The sequence below is a fragment of the Eubalaena glacialis genome, chromosome 11, assembly GCF_028564815.1.
Source record: "Eubalaena glacialis isolate mEubGla1 chromosome 11, mEubGla1.1.hap2.+ XY, whole genome shotgun sequence".
NCBI classification, from domain to species: domain Eukaryota; kingdom Metazoa; phylum Chordata; class Mammalia; order Artiodactyla; family Balaenidae; genus Eubalaena; species Eubalaena glacialis.
The window spans coordinates 114,502,162-114,530,032 of NC_083726.1; the positions used below are offsets into that span (position 1 = coordinate 114,502,162).

The window sequence follows — 27,871 nt, forward strand, 5'->3', positions numbered from 1 at the left end:
GACTCATTCTGCAGCAGGGAGGGAGTGAAAACAAGTAACAGGTGCCCTTGCTCAATCCCGGGCCAGAGGGGGTGGCTTAGGGGGTCTGCCCACCCCCCTGGTGGTGCTGTGTGCAGGGATCGTGGCAGGTGGGTTTTGGCCTTGTTGTATCTTACTGTTCCTGTTTTGCCCCAACTGTGCAGGCATGCAGTTATTTTTAGTCTCTCATAGTTTCTTTGTATTCTGTTGCTGGAGGAGACGTTTGTCCAGGTGCAAGCATTGCAGTAAAGGGTCCCTCATCCCAGCCTGTCTCAGTAGCTGCAGCTCTGAGATTAAAGTGCCTTTCCCCCTACACCCAACTCTTCTGCAAAGATGAGACCACAATTAGCTTTTGAACTAACTTATATAATTAAAGACAGTTTCTCACGCCTCTCAGGAAAAGGAGGATGTGTCTGCTACCTGATAAAAATAACATTTATATACATACTCCTCTGACTGTAGAAACTGATCCACAGGTCCTGTCTTGGCTCTAGGCCATCAGGTCATTGAAGGAGTAACTATCAGACTCTTCACCTCCTTGAGATAAACTCGTACATTCCAACTCATAATAATCCTGTGATTATGCACAGCATTTCTGCATCATCTTTCATGAAAGCAAAGTGGTTGAGAAAGCCTAAACTGGGAGCCCTAAAGTGCGCCAGAACTAGGGCGTCGTACCCCAAACATCAACACCACCGGTACTGGGAGGCGCTGGGTGGCGGCCGTGCCACCTCCTCCATCCAGAGCTGTGTGGAGAAGGAAAACTACATTTCCCGGCGACCTCTGCGGGGCAAGGCGCGCGAGGGAGGGCGGGAATGGGGCGGGCCTCTGTGTGAACAGCTTTTCTACTGGTGCGCAATCCAGAGGGCCGTGTAAACCAGTGGGCGATTGGACGGGCTCTTGCACGTTCCGTGGCGCCGCGACGCCCCCTGGTTTGACTTGTTTTTCGGTTGGGCTCTCGGCGTCTGCGGCTCTAGGCGGCGTGAGTAGAGTTCCGGGTTCCGGGAGAGGGGTCAGGGAAGGGGTCTGGGGAGGAAAAGGCGGGGTGGGGGGAAGTAACTGCGGGAGGAGTGCGAAGGGGAGGTGTGTGAGTCTGAGAGGGCTCGTCGGGAGGCCGGAGCGAACCGTTAGCATCTGCCGGAGGGTGGGGGGGGGGGGGCGGCGCTGGGCGATGGGGGGCTGTGGTCACCTGGGATCAAGACGGGGAGAAATGGAGAAAAGAGTACGGAATGTGGGCCCCTGGAATTCCCTCACCCCCCGCCGGTCTCAGCTTCACTTTCCTCACTTGTAAAGTTGAGGGGTAATAAAAATACTGAAGAGAGTTGTGGAGTAAAGAAAATAATAAATGTCTAAGTGCTAAGCAGATGTTAATTGTAAATAGACAAGCTATAAATATATATACCTAAACAGGGGTATCACAGGGATGGATAGAAGCTGGCTGAAACTCAGTAGTTTGTCTATAAACAAGGGCATCGTTCTCTCGGGAGATAGAACCATGTTCCCACCTACAGGGAACGTACACCATCGTGGGAGAGGTGGTAGCCACAAAGAACTCTACTGTGTTCACTTTTAGACAATTACAAATGCGATTCTTTTGCAGTTAGTTCATTTTTGGATGGAGAGACGCAGAGAAGAGATGGAGGAGGTAGTATTTGAGTTTTCGTGCGGAGATGGGATTTCATTAAGGGAAATTATGAGAGTGGAGGGAAGTATGGTCCAGCTGGAGGGAGGCTCATGAACAAAGGAACGGAGGCAAGGCTATCTGGAAACCAAGGGCACGTTAGGGGAGTGGAGGGAAGTAAGGTAGGAAAGGTAGGTTTGGTCCTTACATTTAGAAAGCCATGACGTTTAGGCAGAGTTTGATTTAGTGCATTAGACTATCAGGAGCCATGGTTGAATGTTACTTTTTAGAAGATGGTCCAGGAGAGGGGCGGGGTGGTAAAACAGTTAAGCCATTGTAGTAGGGTGGGTAAGAAGATGTGGAGATCCTGAGTTAACATGGCCATTGTCCGAATATACAGGATTTTCATACGGTTGGATGAAAGGGTCAAGAGAAGGAGTAATGAAATGATGAATTTAAATTTTCAAGTCCAACGTAGAGTATGGATACCAAGGGGGAAAGCGAGGGTGGGATGAATTGGGAGATTGGGGTTGACATATATACACTATTGATATTATGTAAAAAGAAATCTAACGAGAACCTACTGTAGAGCACAGGGAACTCTACTCAGTGCTCTGTGGTGACCTAAATGGGAAGGAAATCCAAAAAAGAGGGGATATATGTATACGTAGAGCTGATTCACTTTGCTGTACAGTAGAAACTAACACAATATTGTAAAGCAACTATAATAAAAATAAAATAAAAATTAATAAAATTTCAAGTCCAGGTGGTTTGGAAGATGCTGAATTATTAACTAAAATATGAAAAAAGGAATATGTTTGGATGACAAAGATGCTGTATTTGGTTTGGGAAGTGTTAGCTTTGAGGTGCTAAAAAATAAAAAAAAAACTTGAATGATTTTTTTTTTTTTTTTAATATTAAGGAGTTTCATTGGTCAATTTTGGCCAGATCTTTGGGTTCATGACCCAGGAGTGAGCTGCTTCAGTCTGGGATTTTTTTTTTTTTTTTTAAGTTAAACATTTCGAGCTCCAGTGGGACATATAGGTGAAAATGTCTGTTACATAATTGGAAATTTAAGTCAGGAGATGGAAAGAGATGTCATTTATTCATTAAACAAGTACTTGTTAGTTACTCTTTGCCAGGTAGTGTTTTAGATGATAGAGGTAATCATAAAAGCAGTGGGAATAATGATGTTCCTGAAAAAATGGATAGAGGAAGTAGTAAAGAAAGTTGAAGACAGAGCCTTTTTTTGTTTGTTTTAATTTATTTGGCTCCGCCGGGTCTTAGTTGCAGCATGCGGGATCTAGTTCCCTGATGAGGGATGGAACCAGGCCCCCTGCATTGGGAGCGTGGAGTCTTAACCACTGGACCACCAGGGAAGTCCCTGAAGACAGAACCTTTTGAACCAAGGGAGTAACATTTTCAGTGAAAACAGCAGTCATCTGCATTTATTGAGTGCTTAAATGTGTTGGACACATGCTCAGCCCTTTTGTTCATTTAATCCTTACACCAACCTATGACATAATGCTATTATCATCCCCATTTTCTAATAAGTAACTGAAGTTTAGAGAGGTTAAGTAAAAACTTGCCTGAGGTCACATAGCTAATAGGGGACAGAACCTTGACTCAAATCCAAGTCTGTCTGATTTCTGATTTTAATTCCTTTATTTTTATTTTTTAATTTATTTTTGGCTGTGTTGGGTCTTCATTTCTGTGCAAGGGCTTTTAGTTGCGGCAAGCGGGGGCCACTCTTCATTGCGGTGCGCGGGCCTCTCACTATCGCGGCCTCTCTTGTTGCGGAGCACAAGCTCCAGACGCGCAGAGCACAAGCTCCAGATGTGCAACGCGCTTCTCTTGTTGCGGAGCACGGGCTCTAGGCGCGCGGGCTTCAGCAGTTGTGGCTCGCGGGCTCTAGAGCGCAGGCTCAGTAGTTGTGGCTCACGGGCTCTAGAGCGCAGGCACAGTAGTTGTGGCTCACGGGCCTAGTTGCTCCGCGGCATGTGGGATCTTCCCAGACCAGGGCTCGAACCCGTGCCCCCTGCATTGGCAGGCAGATTCTCAACCACTGCGCCACCAGGGAAGCCCAGACAAAGCAATATTTTAAAAGGGAGGCTAACACTGTCAGGCACACGAATCCAGGAGTGACTTGTTGAATGGAGGAGGATGGGAAGCAATAGACACAGCACACCAAGTAAAGATAATATCAATGGCTTTGTATTTATCTTAAACTTAGCATGATGGGTCCTCTACCTTAATATCCACTTAATTTCTCTTGGTTATTAGAAACTTTTCTGCATCTCCCTCTCATAATTTCAGCAAAAGGATTGTAAATTTGTTTTGCATGTAAATTTGTTTCAGTAAACCTTCATATTAAGGCTGTTCTTTTGTGTGCTTGTCCATCGAAATATTAAATGCCATTCTGATTTTATTTGAAAATAATAATAAGGAAGAATGCCTTCATAGAATTTCAGGATTTGGAACTACTTTAAAGAATACTACATTCTGGGCTTCCCTGGTGGCACAGTGGTTGAGAATCTGCCTGCCAATGCAGGGGACACGGGTTCGAGCCCTGGTCTGGGAAGATCCCACATGCCGCGGAGCAACTGGGCCCGTGAGCCACAATTACTGAGCCTGCGCGTCTGGAGCCTGTGCTCCGCAACAAGAGAGGCCGCGACAGTGAGAGGCCCGCGCACCGCGATGAGGAGCGGCCTCCGCTTGCCACAACTGGAGAAAGCCCTCGCACAGAAACGAAGACCCAACACAGCCATAAATAAATAAATTAAAAAAAAAAAAAAAAAGAATACTACATTCTAAAATTTCACATTCTGGGTGTCCCCTGGTGGTCCAGTGGCTAAGACTCCACCTTCCAATGCAGGGGGCATGGGTTCGATCCCTGGTCGGGGAACTAAGATCCCACATGCCCAACAGTGTGGCAATAAATAAATAAATAAATAAACAAAAAATAAAAAATAAAACATCACATTCTGATGCTGTCGGAAGCACATCTGATGCTGGTGGGGAGGGACCTGTCTGTAAGTCCTGTACTTTTTTTTTATTCCTGACCCCTCGTTCTGAGTTTTTGTGTATTTGACAGGTGGGAAAGAACAGCATGAACTTTACCCCGACGCAATCCCCTGTCTGCAGAAAGTAAGATATTTGCTTATTTTTGAGTTGTTGAAATAAAGAATCCAGACTTCTGTCACCTTAGTACACATTGGCTTAGGAACTAGAAGAGTTTTGGATTTGGACTATATTAGACCTCATTTCTCTAATTATGTGGAATTTAGATTAAAAACTAGGACATAGTAAATGTTAACACAAGAATACAGGCATTTTATGTGGGCCTCAAACGGTGCCAGTGGACCCTTAGACTACAGAGGAAACAACCAATAGACAAACACAGGGGACTTTGGACTCTGCCTCTGTGTCAACCTGCATGACGCCTCATCCTCATCCTCGTTGCCACGCTCTCGTTCACAGAATCTCAGAAATACCTCTTAGTTTATCTATTAACCTATATCCCAGAGTTATAAGGCAACACCTTTTCAAAACATGAAACTAAGTACAGTAATATTTCTGTTGTGAGCTTTTAATGATTGAGAAAATATTTGTTCTTCATGCTAGCTGAAAGTGGATTTTAATGTCTTTCCTATACGTGCTCACTTATTAAAAGTGCTGCCCATAACCTTCATTAACTACAACTCTGGGCTTCTGGTATAAAATTTCTCTACTCTGTGGTCTATTTTGTTGTTATATAATAAATTGCAGGCAGTTAGCCAAAGTGGATTAATTCTCACATGAGGATTTCTCCACTTCTGTATCATTTGTTTTCTAGCTTTCATTGTTTTCAGCTTAAGTCTCTTGTTTGCTAAAAGCAAACAAACAAAAAAACCCTGTGGTCCAGCCTTTGATTAGCCTTTGATCTTGGCTGGTCTTGGTCCATGTAATTCAAGTCTCTGATGCTAGAGACTAGGGTCTGACTGGTCGTGTGGTTACTGACTAGGCTCTAATTTCTAATCCTGAATCTTTATCATGCCCTTCCTTAATAATTTTCCCACTTATATATCTATCCCTAAAAATAAACTATTCCATTATGCATGTTCTAATCTTAAATGGCAATATCGTCTGTATATGCATCTACATACATTTTTGCATTTAATGTTGTTTGGATAATTCATTCATATTCATACATGTATCTGTAATTCATAGTTTCTATAACTTTGAGAATATTCCATTGTATGAATATACCATAGTTTATCCACTATCCTATCAAACAGACATTGGAAGCTTTACTGTTTTTGTTATCACAAATAATGTTATGATGAACATTTTTGTATGTGTTACCTTGTATGTCTGTGCGGACAAGAGAAATTGCAATTTTACTAGATTGTGCCAATTTACTGTCTGTAGTTTCACCAAATTACACTCCATCAACAGCATATAAGTGTTCCTATTGCTGTATGTCTTACAGTATCAAATTTTATGACTGTCACTATCTGGTCTTACTTAGTTGATATTCCTTTTTTTTTTAATGATTTTTTTTACTCTCTAACTTGTATTTTGAATCCAGCCTTAAACCTTTAATACCTGGAAAGCAATTCATAAGATTATTCACGAACCTGTAACATCAAACTTTCAAGGTTTGTGAGCGCCTTAATTATAAGCACTTTAAGGACATAAACCTGATTTTTAATTTAAGAAATTGTAACATCTCATAAATGTTCAGACAGTTTATGAACGTGTCCTTCCTAATCTCACACAGGCTGACGGCTCTCCCCAAGCATGAGGCTGCCGGTGGCTTCAGTGGCCCCACCAGGTGGAAGGGGGTATCTTTCTCCGATTCCGTGCAGTCAACTCCCTTGCCTTCAGTGGAAGATCGTCTGGCCGTCCTCTGCCCTTCTCAGGAGCTTCTAGAATATTATCAGAAGAAGATGTCTGAGTGTGAGGCAGAAAACGAGGGCCTGTTGAAGAAGCTGGAGCTGTACAGAGAGGCCTGCGAAGGGCAGGTGAGGAGGAGCCGGTGCACCCTCGCGCACTCTGAGTGAGCCTGTCCGTTGCCGAGAAGGCCTTCGAGTGCCAGCTGGTGTCACAGTACACGTGTCAACATCCTCTTTTTTTTTTTTTTAATTTATTTATGTTATTTATTTATTTTTCGCTGCGTTGGGTCTTCGTTGCAGTGCGTGGGCTTCTCATCGCGGTGGCTTCTCTTGTTGCGGAGCACAGGCTCTAGGCTCGCGGGCTTCAGTAGTTCTGCCTTGCGGGCTCAGTAGTTCTGGCTCATGGGCTCTAGAGCACAGGCTCAGAAGTTGTGGCGCACGGGCTTAGTTGCTCCGCGGCATGTGGGATCTTCCCGGACCAGGGCTCAAACCCATGTCCCTTGCATTGGCAGGCGGATTCTTAACCACTGCGCCACCAGGGAAGCCCTCAACATCCTCTTTTGATCCCCTCCACCCCAGCCGAGCTGCCCACCCCCTGGGTGCCCCGTTGGATCACGATGCCCTAAAGTGCTCCATCTCTAAAGTCTTCACTCTTTGTCTCAGCCTCTCGTGCACCTCTGGTTCTCTCTCCCTCACACCTGACTTCGCTTCAGTGTCGCCTCCACAGCTCCTGGCTTCTCAATGTGCTCAGGGCAGCAGGGCAGCTTCTGGCCACCGTGTCCCGCTTCTAACCCGAAGCCCACGGGCTTCTCTCCAGTAGTCTAGTCGTTGTGCTGCCTGCACGCGGCCCTGCTCATCTGCGCCCCTTGCCCGGCAGAAGCCCTCCCTGTGGCTTAACCCCATCCTCGACCACCTGTGTCCTGGAGCAGGGCTTCTCAGCCTTGGCCTTACCGACGTGAGGGCTGATGATTCTTTGTTGTGAGGACTGTCCTGTGCATGCAGGATGTGTAGCAGCATCCCGGGCCTCTACTCGCTGGATACCGGTAGCCCACCCCACCCCCAAGTTGTGACAGTCAAACATGCCCCCAGACATTGCCAGATTTCTCCTGGGGGCATAGGCAAAACCACCCCAGTTGAGAACCACTGTCCTAGAAAGGTCACAGGTCATTACAGGATAAATTCATGGTAAACAAATCATCTGTGTCCTCAGTCACCATGCAGCACTTTTCTTACCCATCAGTGGTCGGCTCCCCGTCCGTGCACTCCTGTGTCCTGCCTTCACTGCTCCCCTCCGGCCCGCAGGCCCCCTCTCTCCTCAGGCAACCTTGCTTCCCAGTTCACAGAGGGAACACCAGCTTCCTGCCCATCCACACACAGTCAGCTGCGTCCATATCCATCTCCTCCTCCTTACTGATCCAGGGGCCACAGTGAGCTGAACCGATCCAGCCCTTTCTCTGTTCCCCACCCCCCTTTCCTTCCTAAGAAACCCTGCTTTGCTACCTCGCCTCTGTGTGTTCTGTTTTTTTTTTTTAATTTATTTTTTGGCCATGCAGCATGGCTTTCAGGATCTCAGTTCCCCGACCAGGGATTGAACCCGGGCCATGGCAGTGAAAGCCCCAAATCTTAACCATTAGGCCATCAGGGAACTCCCGTTTGTGTTCTGTTTTTAACCTCTTGCCTGACATTGGCTTTTCCTCCTCAGTATATGGACAGATTCAAGTCTTTCCCAACAAAAGAGAAAGGCATCCCTCTAGCTGCCCCCCCAGCTACTCTCTCAGCGGGGAGGTGCCTTCTTTCCCAGCCACCCTTCCGGAATAGTTTGACTTCATCACCCACTCGGCGACTCCTTGACTGCGGTTGGGTCCTGTCCTCGCTGCTCCACCTGTGGGCTCCAGGACCTGTTGCCAAAATGACCTCATCGCTCTGTGCCCTTTGCAGTGTTTGTCACTGTCGACGGCTCCTTTCCCAAAACTCTGCTCCCGTCTTGATTCCGGTGTCATTTTTCTTTGCCAGTGTCTGTCCCCCCTCTCTGACCGGTTCTCAGTGTCCGTTAACAGCTCTCCTTCCTTAGTCTTCCGAAGTTCTTCCCGATTCCACCGTAAATGATCTCGTTTTATCCATGCATTGTAGTCCTGCCTATGGAACTGTGACATCCAGGTAACTAGTGCTGACTCGTTCTCCTGAGCTCCAGGGTGGTGTGTCTGTATCTGAACGAACCTCCTTTTCCTCTCCCTGCCCATGCGTGCGCATAGACCACTGCCATTTCCCTCCATCCACCCCTGTCTCTTAACTTTTCTTTATTCTGTGGCTTCGTGACTGGTGTCATTGCCTGCAGTTCTGCCCAGCCCTGCATTCAGTCATTCGCTAAGACCCATTGATTCTGCGTCCTGAATGTCGCTCAGTCCCTTCCAGCCACCTCATCACTATTGCTGCCGCACTCTTCAAACTCCAGTTTCATCTCACCTGAGCATCTTCCACGGTCCCAGCCTCCAGTGTCACACCGCCCCGTCCGCCTCTCACTTTCCACTCCAGTAATGCTGAGGTCCTCGTGGTCGGCCAGGCATTTCCGGCTCTTTGCTGGTTCGTGCTGGTTTACCACGCTCTTTCCCGAGAGTGCTGCCTTCTGCTTGTCTCTAACGGTCTTCGTTTCAGGCTTCAGCTTTCTGGTGGTGGACTCCGACTTCCCCAGCAGGCTCCAGAGATTCTTCTCCTGCCGTACCTTCCGCCTCTACCATTTTACCATGCGTGCTTCTCCATTAAATAATTCTTGCATTTTAATTGTTGGCATGTCTGTCTCCCCACACAGTTCCTCAGCTCTGTAGGCAGGAATCATACCTTTTCATCTTTGTTTTCCAGAATTTCATAACAATGCTTCTTACATAGAAAGCATTAAAAAAAAGTGTGACTAAACAGGTGGATCATGTGGCGTCCTGGGTTCTGTCATCTGTAAAAGGAACCGTGAGAGCTCTGGTGTTGAATGCAAGCGTCACGCTCACTTTTTAGTTTTAAACTTGTCTGTACACAGCCTGTTGTTGTCATTTGGATCCTGTATTGCTGAAACCATCCACTTTGTAATATTTCTACATGAACTGACTCCGCCACATCCAACGAGAGATACTCCTATGAAGCCCAGTATCTTTTCAACTACCTTTTTCCCCAGCATAAACTTGAATGGGATTTGCAGCAGAGGGAGGCAGAGATTGCTGAGCTGCGGAAAGCTCTAAGCGACGTGCAGGTCTGCCTCTTCCAGGAGCGGGAGCATGTCTTACGCCTCTACTCAGAAAACGACCGACTGAGAATCAGGTACCAAGTGGGAGACGGGAAATGTTGGGGGTATATTTCTAAATCAAACTCAACAAGATACATTCCTCTGTGGTCCTTCTCTTAGGTTGCATTCCCAGGGGACAGGCTCTGAGATGGAGATTTGCCTGCATGATGGTTAGCAGGGAGGCTCTTAGGAAGAACAGCTATGAGCGGATTTGGGTTGAGGGAGAATTTGAACTGTGATAGAGAGTCCACCGAGGTAACAGAGGCCTTAGCCAACCCCACAGGGAGTGGTCAGTCATTGCATGCAGGCTGCCACCAGGGAGGGGGGATAAGCTCGGGAGAGGCAGCCCCCTTCAGCCAAGGGCAGCTCCCGGGTTATGGGGATCTTGGTCCAGAAGGCGGCATCTGAGCAGTGTTCCATGGCATCCACTACAGTGCACTTTTTTTTTTTATTGTGGTAAAATATACTTAACCTAAAATTTACCATTTTAATCATTTTTAAGTGTAGAGTTCAATATCAGTAAGTACATTCACGTCATCGTGCAGCCATACCACCATCCACCTCCAGAACTTTTTCATCATCCCATACACTAAACCGTAACTCCGCATCTCCCCTCCCCCAGCTCCTAGTAACCACTATTCTATTTTCTGTCTCTATGTATTTGACTATTCTAGGCCTCATATAAGTGGAATCATACGGTATTTGTCCTTTTGTGTCTGGCTTATTTCACTTAGCATAATCTTTTCAAGGTTCATCCACATTGTACAACATATGTGTCAGAATTTCATTCCTTTTTAAGGCCAAATGATATTCCATTGTATGTGTACACCACATTTTGTTTATCCATTCATGTGTTGAGGGACATTTGAGTTGTTTCAACCTTCTAGCTGTTGTGAATAACACTGCTCTGGACATGGGTGTACAAATACCCGTTCAAGTTCCTGCTTTCAGTTCTTTTGTGTATCTATCCAGAAGTGAAATTGTTGGATCAAATGCTAATTCTGTGTTTAATTGTTTTGAGGAACCAGCATACTGTTTTCCACAGTGGCTGCACCACTTTACATTCCCACCAGCAGTGCACAAGGGTTCCAATTTCTTCTAAAGCACGCCAGCAATTGTTTTCCATTTTTTAAAAAAATAAATGTATTTATTTGTTTATTTTTGGCTGTGTTGGGTCTTCGCTGCTGCACGCAGGCTTTCTCCAGTTGCGGCGAGCGGGGGCTACTCTTTGCTGCGGTGCGCAGGCTTCTCACTGCAGTGGCTTCTCTTGTTGCAGAGCACAGGCTCTAGGCGCGCGGGCTTCAGTAGTTGTGGCACGAGGGCTCAGTAGTTGTGGCTCGCGGGCTCTAGAGCACAGGCTCAATAGTTGTGGTGCACAGGCTTAGTTGCTCCGTGGCATGTGGGAATCTTCCCGGACTAGGGCTTGAACCCATGTCCCCTACATCGGCAGGCGGATTCTTAACCACTGCGCCACCAGGGAAGTCCCTGTTTTCCATTTTTTAATAATAAGCCGTCCTTATGGATGTCAAGTAGTATCTCATTGTTATTTTGATTTGCATTGCCCTAATGATTACTGATGATGAGCATTTTTTCCATTGCTTATTGGTCATTTGTATATTTTCTTTAGAGAAATGTCTATTTCAGTCCTTTGCCCATTTTTGAATCGAGTTGTTTTTTGCTGTTATTTAGTTTTAGGAGTTCTCTATATATTCCGGATATTAATCCCTTATCAGATAAGTGATTTGCAAGTGTTCTCTCCCATTCTGAGAGTTGCCATTTTACGCTTTTGATAGTGTTCTTTGATGCACTAAAGTTTTTAATTTTCATAAGGTCCAATTTGTATATTTTTCCTTTTATTGCTTCTGCTTTTGGTGTCAAATCCAAGAAATCATTGCCAAATCCAATATCACTATGTTTTTTTCTAAGAGTTTTATAGTTTTCGATCTTACATTTAGATTTTTGGTCCATTTTGAGTTAATTTTTGTATATGTATTAGGTAAGGGTCCAACTTCATTCTTTTGCATGTGGATACCTAGTTTTCCCAAGACCGTTTGTTGAAAAGGCTTTTTCCCCATTGAAAGTTGAAAATCATTTGACCGTCTATGCAGGACTTATTTCTGGGCTCTCTATTGTATTTTGTTGGTCTATTTGTCCGTCATTATGCCAGTACCGCACTGTTTTGTGTGTGTATATGTGTGTGTTTTGTTTTGTTTTGGCCACGTTGCATGGCATGCACGATCTTAGTTCCCTGACCAGGGGTCGAACCCGTGCCCCCTGCAGTGGAAGTGCGGAGTAGTAACCACTGGACTACCAGGGAATTCCCTTTGTTGTTGTTTGGAGTACCACACTGTTTTGATTACTGTAGTTTTGTACTAAAGTTTTGAAATCAAGCAGTGTGAGCCCTCCAACTTTGTTCTTTTTCAAAATTATTTTGACTATTTGGAGTTCCCTGAGGTTCCATATGAATTTTAGGGTAGATTTTTCTATTTCTGTAAAAAATGTTGGGATTTTTATAGGAATTGCACTGAATCTATAGATTGCTCTGAGTAATATTGACATCTTAATGTTACATCTTCCAATCCATGGACACAGAATGTCTTCCCATTTGTTTATTCTTTCATTTCTTTCAGCAGTGTTTTCAGTGTGTAAGTCTTTCCCTTCCTTGGTTAATTCCTGCATGTTTTATTCTTTTTGATGCTATTGTACATCAAATTCTTTTCTTAATTTCCTTTTCGGATTGTTGACAGTGTATAGAAATGCATGTTGAATTTGTGTTATGCTCCTTTGCTGAATTCACTTACTAGTTCCAAGAGTTTTTTGCTTGTTTGTTTTTTGTGGAACCCTTAGGGTTTTTTATGTATAAAATCGTGTCATCTGTGAACAGAGGTAATTTTATTTCTTGCTTTCCAATTTGGGTGTCTTTTCTTTCTTTTTCTTCTCTACTTGCTCTGGCTAGGACTTCCAATACTTTGTTAAATAGAAGTTGTAAAATGGGCATCCTTGTCTTGTTCTTGGTCTTAGAAGAGAATTTTCAGTATTTCACCATTGAGTATGATGTTAGCTCTGGGTTTTTCATATGTGGCTTTTTATTGTGCAGAGGTGGTTTCCTTCCATCCCTAATTTGTTGAATGTTTTGTCACAAAAGGATGTTGAATGTTGTCAGATGCATTTTCTGCATCAGATGATGATCGTATGTTTTCTTCCTTCATTCTGTTAATGTGCTGTATTACTTTGATCAATTTTCATATGTTGAACCATGCTTGCTTGCATTCCAGGAATGAATTCCACTTACTCATGGTGTATAATCCTTTTAACATGCTGCTGAATACCAGTTTGCTAATATTTTGTTGAGGATTTTTATATCAATGTTCATAAGGGACATTGGTCTGTAGTAGTTCTGTAATGTTTGTCTGGCTTTGGCATCAGGGCACTGCTGGCTTCATAGGAGGTGCTAGGAAGTGTCGCCTTTTCTTCAGTTTTTGGAAAAGTTTAAGAATGATTGGTGTTAGTCCTTCTTTAAATGTTTAGTTGAATTCACCACTGAAGCCATCAGGTCGAGGGTTTTTCTTTGTTGGGAGGTTTTTGATTACTGATTTAATCTCCTTAATAGTTTCAGCCTTGACCTAATGCAGAACTTCCTTTCAACTCTGGGCCATACTGAAAGCTCACCTTCCACGTCACCTGATTTATGGGTCAGAGTAATGTTCCAAAGTATGGAAAAGTTGTCTCCAGAAACTGAGGAGTTCTTCCTGCATTATGCTTCCTTCTTGGTGGTGGTAGGTGTGAGATGCAGGAATTTGTCCTTGCCAGTATCCTGGCAAGCCTAGATCAGACTCCTAAAACTTCACTGATGTGCTTTGTAGGGTTTACCTCTGACCCTTTGGAGCTCATGTAAGGTTCTAACACACTTGCCATTTCTTGTCTGTCCAGTCTGATTTAATATGATATCTCAGTAGTGAACTGATATGATGTGTGGAATGGCCAGATCCAGGTCCTTTTGGACAAATTTGATAGAGAGCAGAAGAGTTAGTGAGGTCCTAGGAAAGCCTGTAAAAGTATACTGTTGTTCACCTCACATGAATGAGAACTGCTCTGGTCCTGGTACGGGTGGGAAGGAATACATCTGCTTAATCAGTAGCCACATGCTGTGTACCTAAAACCAAGTTAATTTGCTCTAGCAAAAATACTGCTACATCTGGCACAGTCACTGGAATTGGACCTACTTGGTGGTAGTCCACTGTTACTGTGTGGTTTTGCATGAGTCGTACTTGTGAATTGATGGGGACCTCCATCCCTGCATCCTTTAGGTCTTTATTTGCCATCGTGGCTGGGGTGGGGTGGGGCAGTTTCAGAGGCTGCCACTTGCTTTAGCACAGAAACCAAGAAAGCAATTTGGAGGCTTTGCCAACTACCAATTATGTCCATTCCAATTATACATTTGGAGATGGGGGAAATGACCACTGACTGGGTCTGGATCCAGTGGACCCACTTTGAGCTTGAGCTGGACCTGGACCAAAATTCCATTTATTGCATGGTTCCCAAATGCCCTAGATAATGCTCACGTCACCAGGTGTCAGAGTCAGCTCAGACTCTGTATCCAGCAATCCTTGAAATGTCTGGGTATTTCCTTTCCCACAGTGTACAATTACTTGAATAAATGGCATAGGCCCTTGGAGGTAATGAGGGAATCATTACAATGTACACTTGCTGTGGTATCACCAGGTCTTACTTCCTGGGAGATCCAGCTTCTCCTTTAGGTAACAGTCACTGGGACTTAAAACTAGCAGAGGTATGGAAAATGGGTCGGAGATTGTGAGTTTGTATAGAATATGCAGCCCCCAGCTCCCCCCACATTTTTTCTTTTTCGTTTTTGGCTGTGCTGCGCAGCATGTGGGATCTTAGTTCCCCAACCAGGGATGGAACCCATGCCCCCTGCAGTGGAAGTGCGGAATCCTAACCACTGGACAGCCAGGGAAGTCCCCCCCCATCTTTAATTTTATTTAATTGTTTAAGCTATAACCTGTTGACCACTCATCTGTCTTGCTCCTAAGAACACTGTGTTCTGTAACACATCGTATCACAGGCTCTGAAATGTCATTTTAAAATTTGCTTCCTTGGTCCATTTCTGGTATCAGCTGTCTTTGGTTGGGTTCCCTGGAAAACAAACTCTGCAATGGAGATTTGCTTGCAGGAGGTGTGTTGGGGAGTGCTCTCAGGAATAAACCACCTGTGAGGGAGTAAGGGAAGTCTGAGTGGGCAGAAGTTGAACTGCGATTCAGTTACAGCAGGCCTCAGTCACTGCCATGGGATTGACATATATACACTAATATGTATAAAATAGATAACTAATAAGAACCTGCTGTATAAAAAAAAATAAAATTCAAAAAAAATTTAGAGGTAAGGTCTAGATAAATCCTATTTAATTTAATTTAGTTAAGTAATTTTTTGGAGCCTGTTGCAGATGCTGACTCCTCTCTGTTGCCCTTTTTTTTTTTTAATTTATTTTTGGCTGCATTAGGTCTTCGTTGCTGCGCGTGGGCTTTTCTCTAGTTGTGGCGAGCGGGGGCTGCTCTTCGTTGCGGCGCGCGGGCTTCTCATTGCAGTGGCTTCTCTTGTTGCAGAGAACGGGCTCTGGGCTCGGGAGCTCAGTAGTTGTGACTTGCAAGCTCTAGAGCGCAGGCTCTGTAGTTGTGGCGCACAGGCTCTAGGCTCACGGGCTCAGTAGTTGTGGCTTGCAGGCTCTAGAGCACAGGCTCAGTAGTTGTGGTGCACGGCCTTAGTTGCTCCGCGGCATGTGGGATCTTCCCGGACCAGGGCTTGAACCCATGTCCCCTGCATTGGCAGGGGGATTCTTAACCACTGCGCCACCAGGGAAGCCCTGACTTTTTTTTAATTGATGTATAGTTCATTGACAGTGTTTCAGGTGTACAGAAAAGTGGTTCAGTTATACATATGTATATCTATATGTATGTATGTATACATATACATCTATTTTTCAGATTCTTGTATAAGTTATTACAGAATACTGAGTAGAGTTCCCTGTGCTATACAGTAGGTCCTTGTTGGTTATCTATTTTATATATAGTGGTGTGTATCTGTTAATCCCAAACTCCTAATTTATTCCTCCACTGCTTCCCCTTTGGTAACTGTAAGTTTGTTTTCTATGTCTATCAGTCTATTTCTGTTTTGTAAACCGTAAGTTTGTTTTCTATGTCTATGAGTCTATTTCTGTTTTGTAAATAAGTTCATTTGTATAATTTTTTTAGATTCCACATATAAGTGATATCGTATATTTGTCTTTCTGTCTGACTCACTTCACTTAGTATGATAATCTCTAGGTCCATCCATGTTGCTGCAAATGGCATTATTTCATTCTTTTTTATGGCTGAGTAATATTCCATTGTGTATATATATATATGTGTGTGTGTGTGTGTGTGTGTGTGTGTGTGTGTGTGTGTGTGTGTGTGTGTAAGTATGTATATGTACCACATCTTTATCCATTCATCTGTTGATGGACACTTAGGTTGCTTCCACGTCTTGGCTATTATATTCAATAAATAGTGCTGCTGTGAACACTGGGGTGCGTGTATCTTTTCAAATTAGATAGTTTTCATCTTTTCCGGATATATGCCCAGGAGTGGGATTGCTGGATCATATGGTAATTCTATTTTTAGTTTTTTAAGGAACCTCCATACTGATCTCCATAGTGGCTGCACCAATTTACATTCCCACCAACAGTGTAGGAGGGTTAATCCTATTTAATTTTAATTTGAGGTTATCATTGCTTTAAAAATAAATGAGGGACTTCCCTGGCAGTCCAGTGGTTAAGACTCCGTGCTTCCATTGCAGGGAGCATGAGTTCGATCTCTGGTCGGAGAACTAAAGATCCCGCATGCCAAGTGGCACCACCAAAAAAAAAAGTCAGAAGGGAGAGCCTTTAAACAAAAATTTACTTACTCTGGACACTGTTTGCTTATTCTCTATGAGAATTGCAGGGAGCTAGAAGACAAGAAAAAGATTCAGAATCTCTTGGCTCTTGTGGGAACAGACACTGGAGAAGTGACCTATTTTTATAAGGAGCCTCCCAACAAAGTAAGTAATCCTTTGTATAGCAGGGTGGGCATGGCTTTTACAAAATACAAGCTGGGGTCCATAATCAGAACAATTTTGGTACTTGTTAAAGAAGCTAGAAGGAGAATTAGCTATGGTAGTCTCACATTTACCTAAGTTTTCAAAGCATTTTTCTCTAATTACAAAGAGCTTTGTGATTTTTTTTCTTTTTTTTCAAAAACCTTGGAAGTAACATTGTTTACCCCGTTTCACCATTTGGAAACCTAAAGCTCAGAGGAGAAGATGTTTTGGATGAGATTAGAGAGAACAGCAGGAGCAGACTTACTGTGGGAACAAGTTTCAATACTAGTTTCTTTTTAAATCTTTGTTTATACTGATTACAAAATTAATGCATGGTCTTTGTTAAAACAACACACGTATTTCAGGAATCTAATATAAAAGTGGCAGTCTCCCATAATTCTGTACCCCAGAGATAAAGCTCTTTTTCCATTCATATAGAAATATTTGTGTATTTGAGATTTCCATTTTTTCACTTCTGTAAGCAGTTCTTCAATGAGCATTTTTATACATATTTATATATGCATACTTCTGTGTTTCTGTTACTTTCCTAAAGGACCTTGTCAAAGGCTGCCTTTTTTTTTTGGCCGATATTGCCAAATAACCCTGAAGTTTTATTTTTTCATTTATATCACCAACACTGGTTTTATCCAATTTATATTCAAAACACTGGGTTTTATCCAATTTGTTACTTTGTCCACTTTTGTCTCTCATATGCATGACATCCTCATATGATTGTATCAATTTTGACCAATTTAATTTACGAATAATGTTTAATCTGCAGAACTAAAGCTAAAAAGTGAAATATTGCATTTATAAGAAGGCTATTTCTGTACCTTTTTTTTTCTCTTTTTTTTTGATTCTTCAGGTCAGCATTCTCCAAAAGACTATCCAGGCTGTAGAAGTATGTGAACAGAATGAATCTTCAGCTTTCAGAGCAGGTACCAACCACATTATTAGAAATTCTCATTGATGCAGAATTAAAAAGCACAGTACAAATAATTAGAAACTTCTTCATACTATACAATGATAATGAATGTTCGCAATGATGCCTCTGGTGGTCTAAGGTCTTACTGAGCTGCCATTTTTTATAAACCTTTCCATGATGTTTTAATGAAATAGAATAAAAAATATATAATTAACATGCTTATGGTGATAAGTCATAAAACAGATCTGGACAACTTCTGGAATCACAGACTATTAATTAGCCTCTCTAAGCCTCAGTCTCCTTATCCTTCTCTCTCTTTTTTTAATGGAAATCCCAATTTTCTTTCTTTTTCTTTTTTTTTAGTTGAGATATAATTGACATATAACATTAGTTTCAAGTGTACAACATAGTAATTTGATATTTGTATATATTACAAAATGTTCACCACAGTAAGTCTAGCTAACATGCATCACTATGCATGTGGTTACAAGTTTTTTTTTTTTTTCTTGTGATGGGAGGTTTTAAGATCTACTCTCTTACAAAGAAAATGAAAACTTTAATTTGAAAATATATGTGCATCCCAATGTTCACAGCAGTATTATTTATAATGGCCAAGATATGGAGGCAACCCAAGTGTTCATCAATAGATGAATGGATAAAGAAGATGTGGTGTGTGTGTATATATATATATATATATATATATATATATACACACACACAATGGAATACTACTCAGCCATAAAAAGGAATGAAGTCTTGCCATTTTCAGCAACATGGATGGATTTAGAGGGCATTATGCTAAGTGAAATAAGTCAGACAGAGAAAGACAAATATCATATGTTATCACTTATATGTGGAATCTAAAAAATAAAGCAAACTAGTGAGAATAACAAAACAGAAACCAACTCACAGATACAGAGAACAAACTAGTGGTTACCAGTGGGGAGAGGGAAGGGAGGAGAGGTGAAATAGGGGTAGGGGATTAACAGGTACAAACCACTATGTATAAAATAAATAAGCTACAAGGCTATATTGTACAGCACAGGGAATATAGCCAATACTTTATAATAACTATAAATGGAGTATAATCTATAAAAATTTTGAATCACTGTGTTGTACACCTGAAACTAATGTTGTAAATTAACTATACCTCAGTTAAAAAAAAGAAAAAAATAAATAAACTTCTTTTTTTTTTTTAATGTTTATTTATTTATTTTGGCTGTGCCGGATCTTAGTTGCGGCACACAGGATCTTCGCTGTGGCATGTTTAGTTGCGGTATGCAGGATCTTTAGTTGTGGCATGCAGGCTTCTTAGTTGCAGCATGCACGTGTGATCTAGTTCCCCGACCAGGGATTGAACCCGGTCCCCCTGCATTGGGAGCGTGGAGTCTTACCCACTGGACCACCAGGGAAGTCCCTAAATAAGCTTCTTGAATTACCTAAAGAATTAAATTATGTTTAGTGCAATTTTAGTGTTGCTTATTTTTAAAATCATCTTGTCCATTGAAAATTGGGTTATACATTATAACTAAAATGTTTGGACTTAGTATTTTTATTCATTACCCTTTCTAATTAAATAAGATTTTACAAAGAAAATAGACAACTCCAAAGGAAAATTGAGTAGTGTATTCTTCAGAAAGATGAATATTACTATCCAGATGACATCCTAGCAGAGTTCCCTTAAGAGATTCCTCTTTGAACAATTTAGCACTATAGTTATTGTACATTGTCCTTTTTCTTCCTTTCCTTCCCTTACAGATAAAGGAAACCAAACTCCTCGGCAAAGGTAATGTTGGTGCTTGAATAGCAGAAAGAAAAGCTAAGTAAAGGTCTCCCCTCATTTTTATGTTCTATTTTAGATTCTAAAGGCAGCAGGAGAAAACCAGCAGTGAGACAGAAGAAGGAGAGTGCGCAGCTGCACCAGAGGGACGTGCAGACCCTCATCCTGCAGGTACAGACCACAACCATTTCTGTCCACCAGCCTGGCTCGGGCACCACATATGCCGAGTGCCTCCTTGCCCACGTGGTCCATCCAGACGCCATGTGATTGGAAGGCTGAGGTTGTTCCTAATTTCCCAGGGTTCTGTGTTACAACCGTTACTCTGTATTCCACCATTCTAGCCGTGCTTTTCTGAACCTGCCGTTCGTTCAGTTCGTAGGCCGAGCCCTCCCAACAAAGCCATCACGGTCAGAACTCCCTCTGCAGCTGGCCCTGGGACACACAGAGCTGCCGTTGTCTGTCCCGGTACACTGACCTGCGGGGATGAGTCCATTTGTCTGGTGCATGTGTTCTAAAGTCTAGGAAAGTAGCAAGTCATCCTCTAACCACCTGGTCTCTGTATGTCACTTGCAACCATGATTTTTCATCTAGTTGCACTCAAGTTCCTGTCCTTATCAGGGGGCGTATTGATTTAAATGACTATTTCTACCTTTGGCCAGTAGCTCCATTTGGGGTTGTGACAGCCAGACTCAGAGAAGGAAATTACATTATACTCATTCTGCTCTACTTTTTAAATTTAACAATGAAGAAATGAGTCATTCTCTCTCTGTGCAACTAGGAAGCCTTAAAAGGGAGACGGTCCTAAAAGTCCAGAAAGGGAGATGGTGAGAAGGTGAGAGTCCCAGGTAGGGGAGACTGGCTTTTCCAGCTTTCCTGGTGTGATGTAGGTGTTCTGCTTGGTGTGGACGGGGTCTCTCCTCGTGTAGCCTAAGCCCGCTTGTGAGACGCGAAGAGGAGTCCAGCTGAGATCACTCTCCTGTTTGTTGTGCTGCTGTGCTTTTGTCTGTGGGGTTTTTGTTTTTAAGTTTTTCTGGAGAAAGGCTGACTCAGAGGTGAGAAGTGAGTGGGGGCAGGGCGGGAGTGGACACCTCACCCCTTTGGCCCATCCAGGTGGAAGCGCTGCAGGCCCAGCTGGAGGAGCGGAGCAGGCTCTCGCAGGAGCAGGTGGCGGGGCTCGTGGAGGAGAGGCGGATCTGCATGGAGGAGGTGCAAGCCCATCAGCAGAGGGATCGGGAGAGAGTCGCAGAGCTCACCAGAAGGTGAGTGTTCAAGAAGGCCGCACCCAACGGGTTGAAGGTGTTTGCCGGCTGGTTTAGAAGGCGGCGGTCCTGTCTGTCCGCAGCACAGGGCCCTGGCGCTGAGGACGTGTCTTCTCAGACGCCCGCCTCTCTCCAGGCTCCTGGGTGCGCTGATGCTGATGCTGATGCTTTTCCGGAAGGGCTGGGGGGATTCCGCACACGCCCTTCAACCCATTTGCGGGTTTTAGCTTGATCTTATTGGCAAGAAATGTCCTTTTCTCCACGGATGTGTTACCTGACTCAGTATAACATACCTGCACAAGAAAATGGAAACTATCTGAACCTGCTGTTTTGCCCCAGACCTGCCTGCCTGTCCCCCCCGTTTCTGCAGTCTGCTTTCGTCCCCCCATTTTACTAAGTGTGCCCTCTCTGACGTCATCACTGATTTCTTAATTTCTGTGACCAGTTACCTCTGCACAGTCCCAGCTGTAATGAGTGTCTTTCTGTGTGTTTGGCCCCTCTGATCGCCCTCTCTTTGAAATTAGTCTCCCTTGGTTCCTGCGGAACCTGTCTTTCCCTCCTGTCTAACCCTCCTCAGCCTTCTGTCTGCTTCCAGTGGCCAGAGCTGGGCTGTAAAGGCTTCCTCAGGCGAATATGTTTGAACACCTCAAATTTACTGTGATTGAAACTCAACTTTCTCTTTCCCAACGAGCACCCCTCCCCCACCTCAAACCTGCTACTTCATTCTTTACCCATTTCTTTTTTTGTGTGTGTAATTTATTTTATTTTATTTATTTTATTTTTGGCTGCGTTGGGTCTTCATTGCTGCACACGGGCTTTCTCTAGTTGTGGCTAGCGGGGGCTACTCTTCACTGCAGTGCACGGGCTTCTCATTGCGGTGGCTTCTCTCGTTGCAGAGCACGGGCTCTAGGCGTGCGGGCTTCAGTAGTTGTGGCACATGGGCTCAGTAGTTGTGGTGCACGGGCTTAGTTGCTCCGCGGCATGTGGGATCTTCCTGGGCCAGGGATGGAACCCATGTCCCTTGCATTGGCAGGTGTATTCTTAACCACTGAGCCACCAGGGAAGCCCCCCATTTAGTTTAATGCTGTCACATCCGCCTAGTTTACCAAGCTTGGAACCTCAGGATGATCTTCGTCTCCTGGCTCTCCTGTTCCCTAATTCCAGACCCTGTCAGGTGTGAGCCTGGGAAGCCTGTCCAGTCCATTCTCTGCCCTGTTTTTCTTACCACCTTGGCCCAGGCTGTGTTCTTGTTTAAATTGTTGCAGTAACTAACTGCGCTTCCTGGCACTGGTCCCCCTGTGCTCTGCAGTCTTGCTCACTGCGTGTATCTGCTGATGGAGTCCTGCTGCCTCAGCCCTTGGGAGCCTCATCCCTCAGTCTCTGCTCCTCTGCGGCTGTAGTTCACCTTGTTCTTCCGTCAGACTAGTAACACTGTTGTTCACAGAGCACGTGCGGTGTAGCAGACCCCTCGCTATGCAGTATCACCCCTTCTCTGACGCCTTTCCCCAGCAGAGGTAGACGTCTCCTCCCCCATTTCCCGTGATGACCAGCATGACTGCGTGGGGGCCTTTTCACCTTCTGTTGTAACTGTGTCTGTGTTCCCAGGGTCTTGCTGTAGCCTCTGCCCTGCGTGCATAACAAGTAATTCTTGAACACTTGCTGATCTTTAGCTTACCTTCTCTTTTCTGCATTAAACTTCCTACATTTTAAAATATTTTTTCATGTTGCATTCTTCGTCCTGTTGTGTTTTTTTTTTTTTGGTCTTCTCAGACTTTTTTAGTGTCTCTTCCTCCATTTTAAAGTGTGGTCACTAAAATTGGAGGTGATATTCAAGTTGAGCTCTCTGATCAGTGCAGGTAGAAGATGCCTCCCAGCCCTCGGCAGGCTCTGCTTCTTTTAACATAGTGGCATGTTTGCATTTGGCTGGTATGTCTCCATTTTTATTTTTGGTATTTTGTGCTTAAGCATAGCAGCTCCACTTTTTGTTGGGTTTTAATTGTTTTTAAGGGAACAATATTTTTAAATTGTCACAGTAAATTGTAATTTTATATCTGTCTTCCAGATTATTAATAACCATCCTAGTTTAGCGTCATCTGCGTGTCTGAGCACACAATCAGCTCCTTCCATTAGATCATCATCCTGAGAGTATTGAATGGCATGAAATCCAAGGCTGTTAATGGCTGCCCTTTAGGTGTCACTTTCAAACCATTTGTACGCTAACAAGATCATGCTTTCCCAGTTTGTAACTGAGACCATAACATAAGATAGAATAAAATAACTTGTTGAAAGCAAGAGCAGTCCTTGTGGTAACTGAATCAATTTCTCCCTCTTTATACACGTGTGCACGTACCTAAATAAGTATATATATGTGTATTTTCTGTATATAATATATATATTCCTCTGGTGACAGTTACCTTTCTGGCATTATGTTATCATTTTCCCCTTATCTCTGTACTGTGTTACTCATGAAAAGAACTAAGTGGATCTGACAATATTTGTTCAGTGGAAAACTGCAGTGGTTGCCTCACGGTATTTAATACCCTTTGCAAGCAGTTTGATCATTTGATACAGTATTTTTCTAGCTGTTGATATTAAACTAATGAGTTCTAACTCTTAGGGATATTCTTTTTTGAAGATGGAAACATCATTCGCCTTTTCCTAAATCTCAGTCAGCAGGAATCTATTTAGTAGCTGTGTGTATCCCGTAGTTGGTACTGTCCTTGATGATCTAGTGGTATCGGGGCAAAAATAAATGATAAATAAAGTTAAGCAAGTGTCAAATTACAGCACAGGGACATAGATTTAAAGCGATGGGGAATTTCAGAGAATGGAGAGACCACGTGGGCTGAAGTTGTTGAGGTGCCTCCATAGAGGAAGTTGATCTCGAAAAAAGGCCAGGATTTGATGTTGGGCAGCTTACGTGTGGAGCAAAGCACAGAAAAAAGCAAAGCTGTTTTGACATTTTAGAACTCATGTTAACCTTCATTCAGAACACCATTGTTTAGTTCTTTATTGTAAAGTCTGGTGCCTGGGAAAAGTCCATACTTAGGCTGTGTGTAAATATTTCTATAGTCCTTCTAATTATATAACCTGAAATCAGCCCTCGGGAGAATATCTGTAATGACCAGTCTGTGAACCAGTGTAGATGCATTATACTTTGTCCAATAAAATATGTAAGATCGCCTTTGAACAGATGAAGCGTGTTTTTAAAACTGCTAATAATATTTTACAGAATTTACCTATTGTACCATCTTTAAAGGACCTGTGTCTTTGCTTTGTTTGGAATGACTGTGTCACATGTGCTGTAGAAGCATCTTCATGTCCACATTTGTACATTCTTTCCCAGTCTCCATCACACCAAGGAACTGCTCTATGAGAGCACCAAAGACTTTTTGCAACTCAAATTTGAAAACCAAAATAAGGAGAAGTCCTGGATGCTTGAAAAGGATCATTTGATGTCAAAGATTAAGCAATACAGGGTGGAGTGTAAGAAGAAAGAAGATAAAACTGGAAAAGTTTGGCCAGTTCATGAGAGTCATTACAACCAAAATCAATACATTAAGGTAGTTTCCTCTATCTTTCACAGAATTTTTTTTTTTTCTGGAATTGTTGAAAGAACTCAGAGAATTTCACAGAACCTAATAATTGTCAAATAAGATCCATTCAGTCCGGGAAGCTGTTGTAGCAGCAAAACCTCAAGAAACAGGTGTCAGAGAGTAGCTCATCATTACAGTGTCTGCAGATTCAGAAAGTTAAAGTATGGCTTGATCGGTAAATTCATTCAACAAATACTTGTCTCAGTCCTATTCTGAGCTAGGCTCTGGGGCAGTAAACAAGCTATTGCATTCTGATGGGTGAGAAAGAACAGCAACATTAACAAATAACCAAGAAAATGACGGGTTATAAAAAAGTGGCACTGGGAGTTCCCTGGAGGCCAGTGGTTAGGATTCTGGGCTCTCCCTGCCGTGGCCCCGGTTCAGTCCCTGGTTGGGGAACTGAGATCACGCAAGCAACGTAGCGTGGCCAAAAAAACCCAAAAAAATTTAAATTAAAAAAAAAATTAAGAAGTGGTACTAAGGAATAAAAGGGTTGTATGAAGATTATATATTGTTGTTGGAGGTGTACTTTTGTAGAGAAGCACAGGGACACTGTCTTAAGTCTGGCGTTTTTGCTGGGACCTGAAAAACGGGACTGAGCTTGCCAAACAGACCTCGGGGAAGAGCATCAGGCAGAGGGAAGAGCTGGTGTGAGGGAGGAGGTCGTCGTGGGCGTGGAGGAAGGAGCACGGAGGTTGGGGGTGGGCGGCCCTCACGTGGGGTCGTCCCGGTCCTGCTGAGGAGACGCAGCTCTCAGCTTCTCTGTGTCTTTGAAGGACTGTGTGCAAGGAAGTGACTTCTGATTTGGGTTTTTTCAAGATCATTCTGGCTCAATGGAACATGTGTATTTTAAGTGTTGTTGATGTTTCTTCCTTTTTAAAGAAGAACTTCAGAAAACGTATGTTGTAATGTCTTACTTGGTACAGTTCTGAACTCCATTATCTGACTCTTCCCAGAGCCAAAAATATTTGTTTTATTTTAAAGAATTTCTACTGTGTACACTTCAGGAAGAAAGCTAAGAGAATCCTCTAGAAATAGGTTTTCAGACATTCTCCAGAGTTCCTTGCTGGAGCCTTGTTGCTTAACTCATTTTGTACTTCTAGAAATCCTTTCTTTCCTTTCTTTACCTAAGTGCTATATGAGTTGTCTGAATTCCAGAACAGAGTATTAATTTCTTTTTCCTTTTGACCTACAGTCCCTGAAGGAAAAGATAGTACAAGAGAAAAAGCTGTCCAGCATGTACCAAGAGCAGTGCATTTCCCTAGAAGAGGAACTTGCCCAGATTCGTGAGGAGGAGGGAGTGAGGAGAGAGATCTTTAAGGTGTGAAGTTCTCTGCCCTCGCGACGGGGTGGGCAGTGCAGCTGGCGCGGGGATGCTCCCTCAGCTCCACAAATGCCCTCCTGTGCCCCTGTGTTTAGGACCGCACCAACAAGATGGGGAGGCGTCTACAGGTCATGACGAAACGCTACGAGGCCTTGGAGAACCGACGTGTCTTGGAAGTAGAAGGCTTTAAGACAGATATCAAGGCTCTCAAGCAAAAACTGAAAGACTTGGAGCAGATGCTCTATAAGGTAATTGATTCTGAATTACCAAGAGGGAGAAAAGAGGTGCAGGTGAGCAGACGGGCACGAGGGCCCCTCGGAGGAAAGCTGGGCCGCATCCCCACCCTTTCACTCTCACAAAAATCAGTTTAAACAATGCATGCCGGAGGGAGGACAGAATAGACTGAAGTAATTGAATGACGGCATCATCACACTTCCACCTAAGCTAAACTCAATGGAAATGTGCATCCCGCCCAATTCAAGAAGTAGATTAAAAGAACTGCGTCTGTGGGGAATTCCCTGGCGGTCCAGTGATCTGTGCTCAGCGCTTTCACTGCCAGGGCCGGGGCTCAGTACCTGGTCAGGGAACTAAGATCCACGAGCCGCACGGCGCGGCCGAAAGGAAAAAAAGAACTGTGTCTGTTTTACAAATGGGGAAAGTGAGTAACTGAGTTAAAAAGCAATTTTTCCTGTCAGACCTGTCTTTGTGTAGAATCCGAGTTGCCCTCAGTGCCTCCTTAGAGAGGTTTAACCCATCATCCACACACCCTGAATGATCACTGTGTGACAAGCAGGTTAATGACAGAAAAGAAGAGATGCTTTCTTGCACTGTTTGGCAAATTTACTAATAATGTTTATATTGGTCTCTTCTTTTTACTCATTGTTAATTGCTGATTGACCTCTATCTCAAGGCTCCTTTACTATTGTGTGGGAAAGCAAAGCGTCTCATGCCTTTTGTGCCTTAGTTCTACTCCATATTTTCCTTCTTTTAGCTAGTCACTAAACTAAGGATCGAAGCTATCCTATGTACTAAAAGACTCATAAAAAGGAGCCAACAGAGCCTGGTCTTTATGACTGGTTTCTCTCCTCTGGCATCTGCTGTAATCATTTCTTCTTCTTCTTTTCAAATCTCTAGGCAACACTTAACACCCGGGCAAACCAGGATCTTGCCATCCTGTGTGAGGTTCGTGACAGCAACAGACGGGCACATAAGATACAAGGAGAACTGAAGAACCTCAAGTCCAAAGTATTCAGCCTGGAGAACGAACTTAGACTCTGCTGATGTTTACTTTTTAGGACTGGCACACGTCTGGAGTAGGTCTGCTTCCTGAAATGTGAGGAAAAGGTCACCTTCTCCCAGAAACCGTAGGCACAGAGTTGTCTAGAGTAGTGGTATCCATTGTTATAAAGGCAAGGTGAAGATCAGCTTTTTTTGCATCCTAAGCTTTATGATTTTTGCTGTCCTGTTAACCTTTTCTGTGTGTTTTTTTGGGGGGGGGGCTGGGGGTGTGATTTGGTCTGGATTATAATCTGAATTACTTACAGACTTTCCCACATTATTTCTCCCATTTATAATGATAGGGTTTTTTTTGTTTTTGTTTTTTTTAAGAAGACAGTAACAAAAAAGCATTTTTGCTGTGAGCTTGGCTGAGTGTTAGTGGGAGGAACGCCTACCCCAGGAGATAAAGACGCCGGTCTCAGTTTGCCTTTCTCCTGGGCGGTGGGCAAAGGCTGCAAATCACAGCCCGTCAAATGCGAATCGGCCGCAGTTCTGTCAGCCCTGAGCTGTAGGGCCTGAGTTCCTTTCTGGACACCCAATCTCAGGAAGTTTCACCAGAGGGCACCAGAGGCCCTACTCTTAAGCAAAATGTTTGTCTAGGAAAGGAAAGGTGCCACTTTGGTAAGCATGAGTGAAACTTCAATGATCCTTGTATGAAAATTTCAGTATTTTACCAGTACTATGGTTTTTTAAAAATAATGTATATATTTTAAGTTAACTATTTTTTAATAAAATATATAATTGAAAATATTCTATTTGAGTTTTCTATAATTTCTTGTTAAAACCACGTTTAT

General features: G+C 43.5%; 1 protein-coding gene across 1 annotated transcript; it reads left to right on the plus strand.

Moving 5' to 3' along the window:
• The first annotated feature begins 962 nt into the window (after positions 1 to 962).
• Positions 963 to 27,757, plus strand: CCDC77 (coiled-coil domain containing 77). The gene is made up of 12 exons (XM_061204830.1): positions 963 to 1,000; positions 4,734 to 4,786; positions 6,402 to 6,645; positions 9,677 to 9,819; positions 16,780 to 16,876; positions 17,781 to 17,853; positions 19,700 to 19,791; positions 20,731 to 20,879; positions 24,226 to 24,442; positions 25,671 to 25,796; positions 25,895 to 26,047; positions 26,934 to 27,757. The coding sequence occupies exons 2-12, from the start codon at positions 4,749 to 4,751 to the stop codon at positions 27,078 to 27,080; spliced, it is 1,479 nt and encodes a 492-aa protein (XP_061060813.1). The 5' UTR covers positions 963 to 1,000; positions 4,734 to 4,748; the 3' UTR covers positions 27,081 to 27,757.
• Positions 27,758 to 27,871: the final 114 nt, after the last annotated feature.

Excerpts from the sequence above, each read along its gene's own strand:
- CCDC77 (XM_061204830.1), top strand. The coding sequence starts at position 4,749 with ATGAACTTTACCCCGACGCAATCCCCTGTCTGCAGAAA. Across the intron at positions 9,820-16,779 it reads AACGACCGACTGAGAATCAG|GGAGCTAGAAGACAAGAAAA; the intron begins GTACCAAGTGGG and ends TGAGAATTGCAG. Across the intron at positions 25,797-25,894 it reads TGAGGAGAGAGATCTTTAAG|GACCGCACCAACAAGATGGG; the intron begins GTGTGAAGTTCT and ends CCCTGTGTTTAG.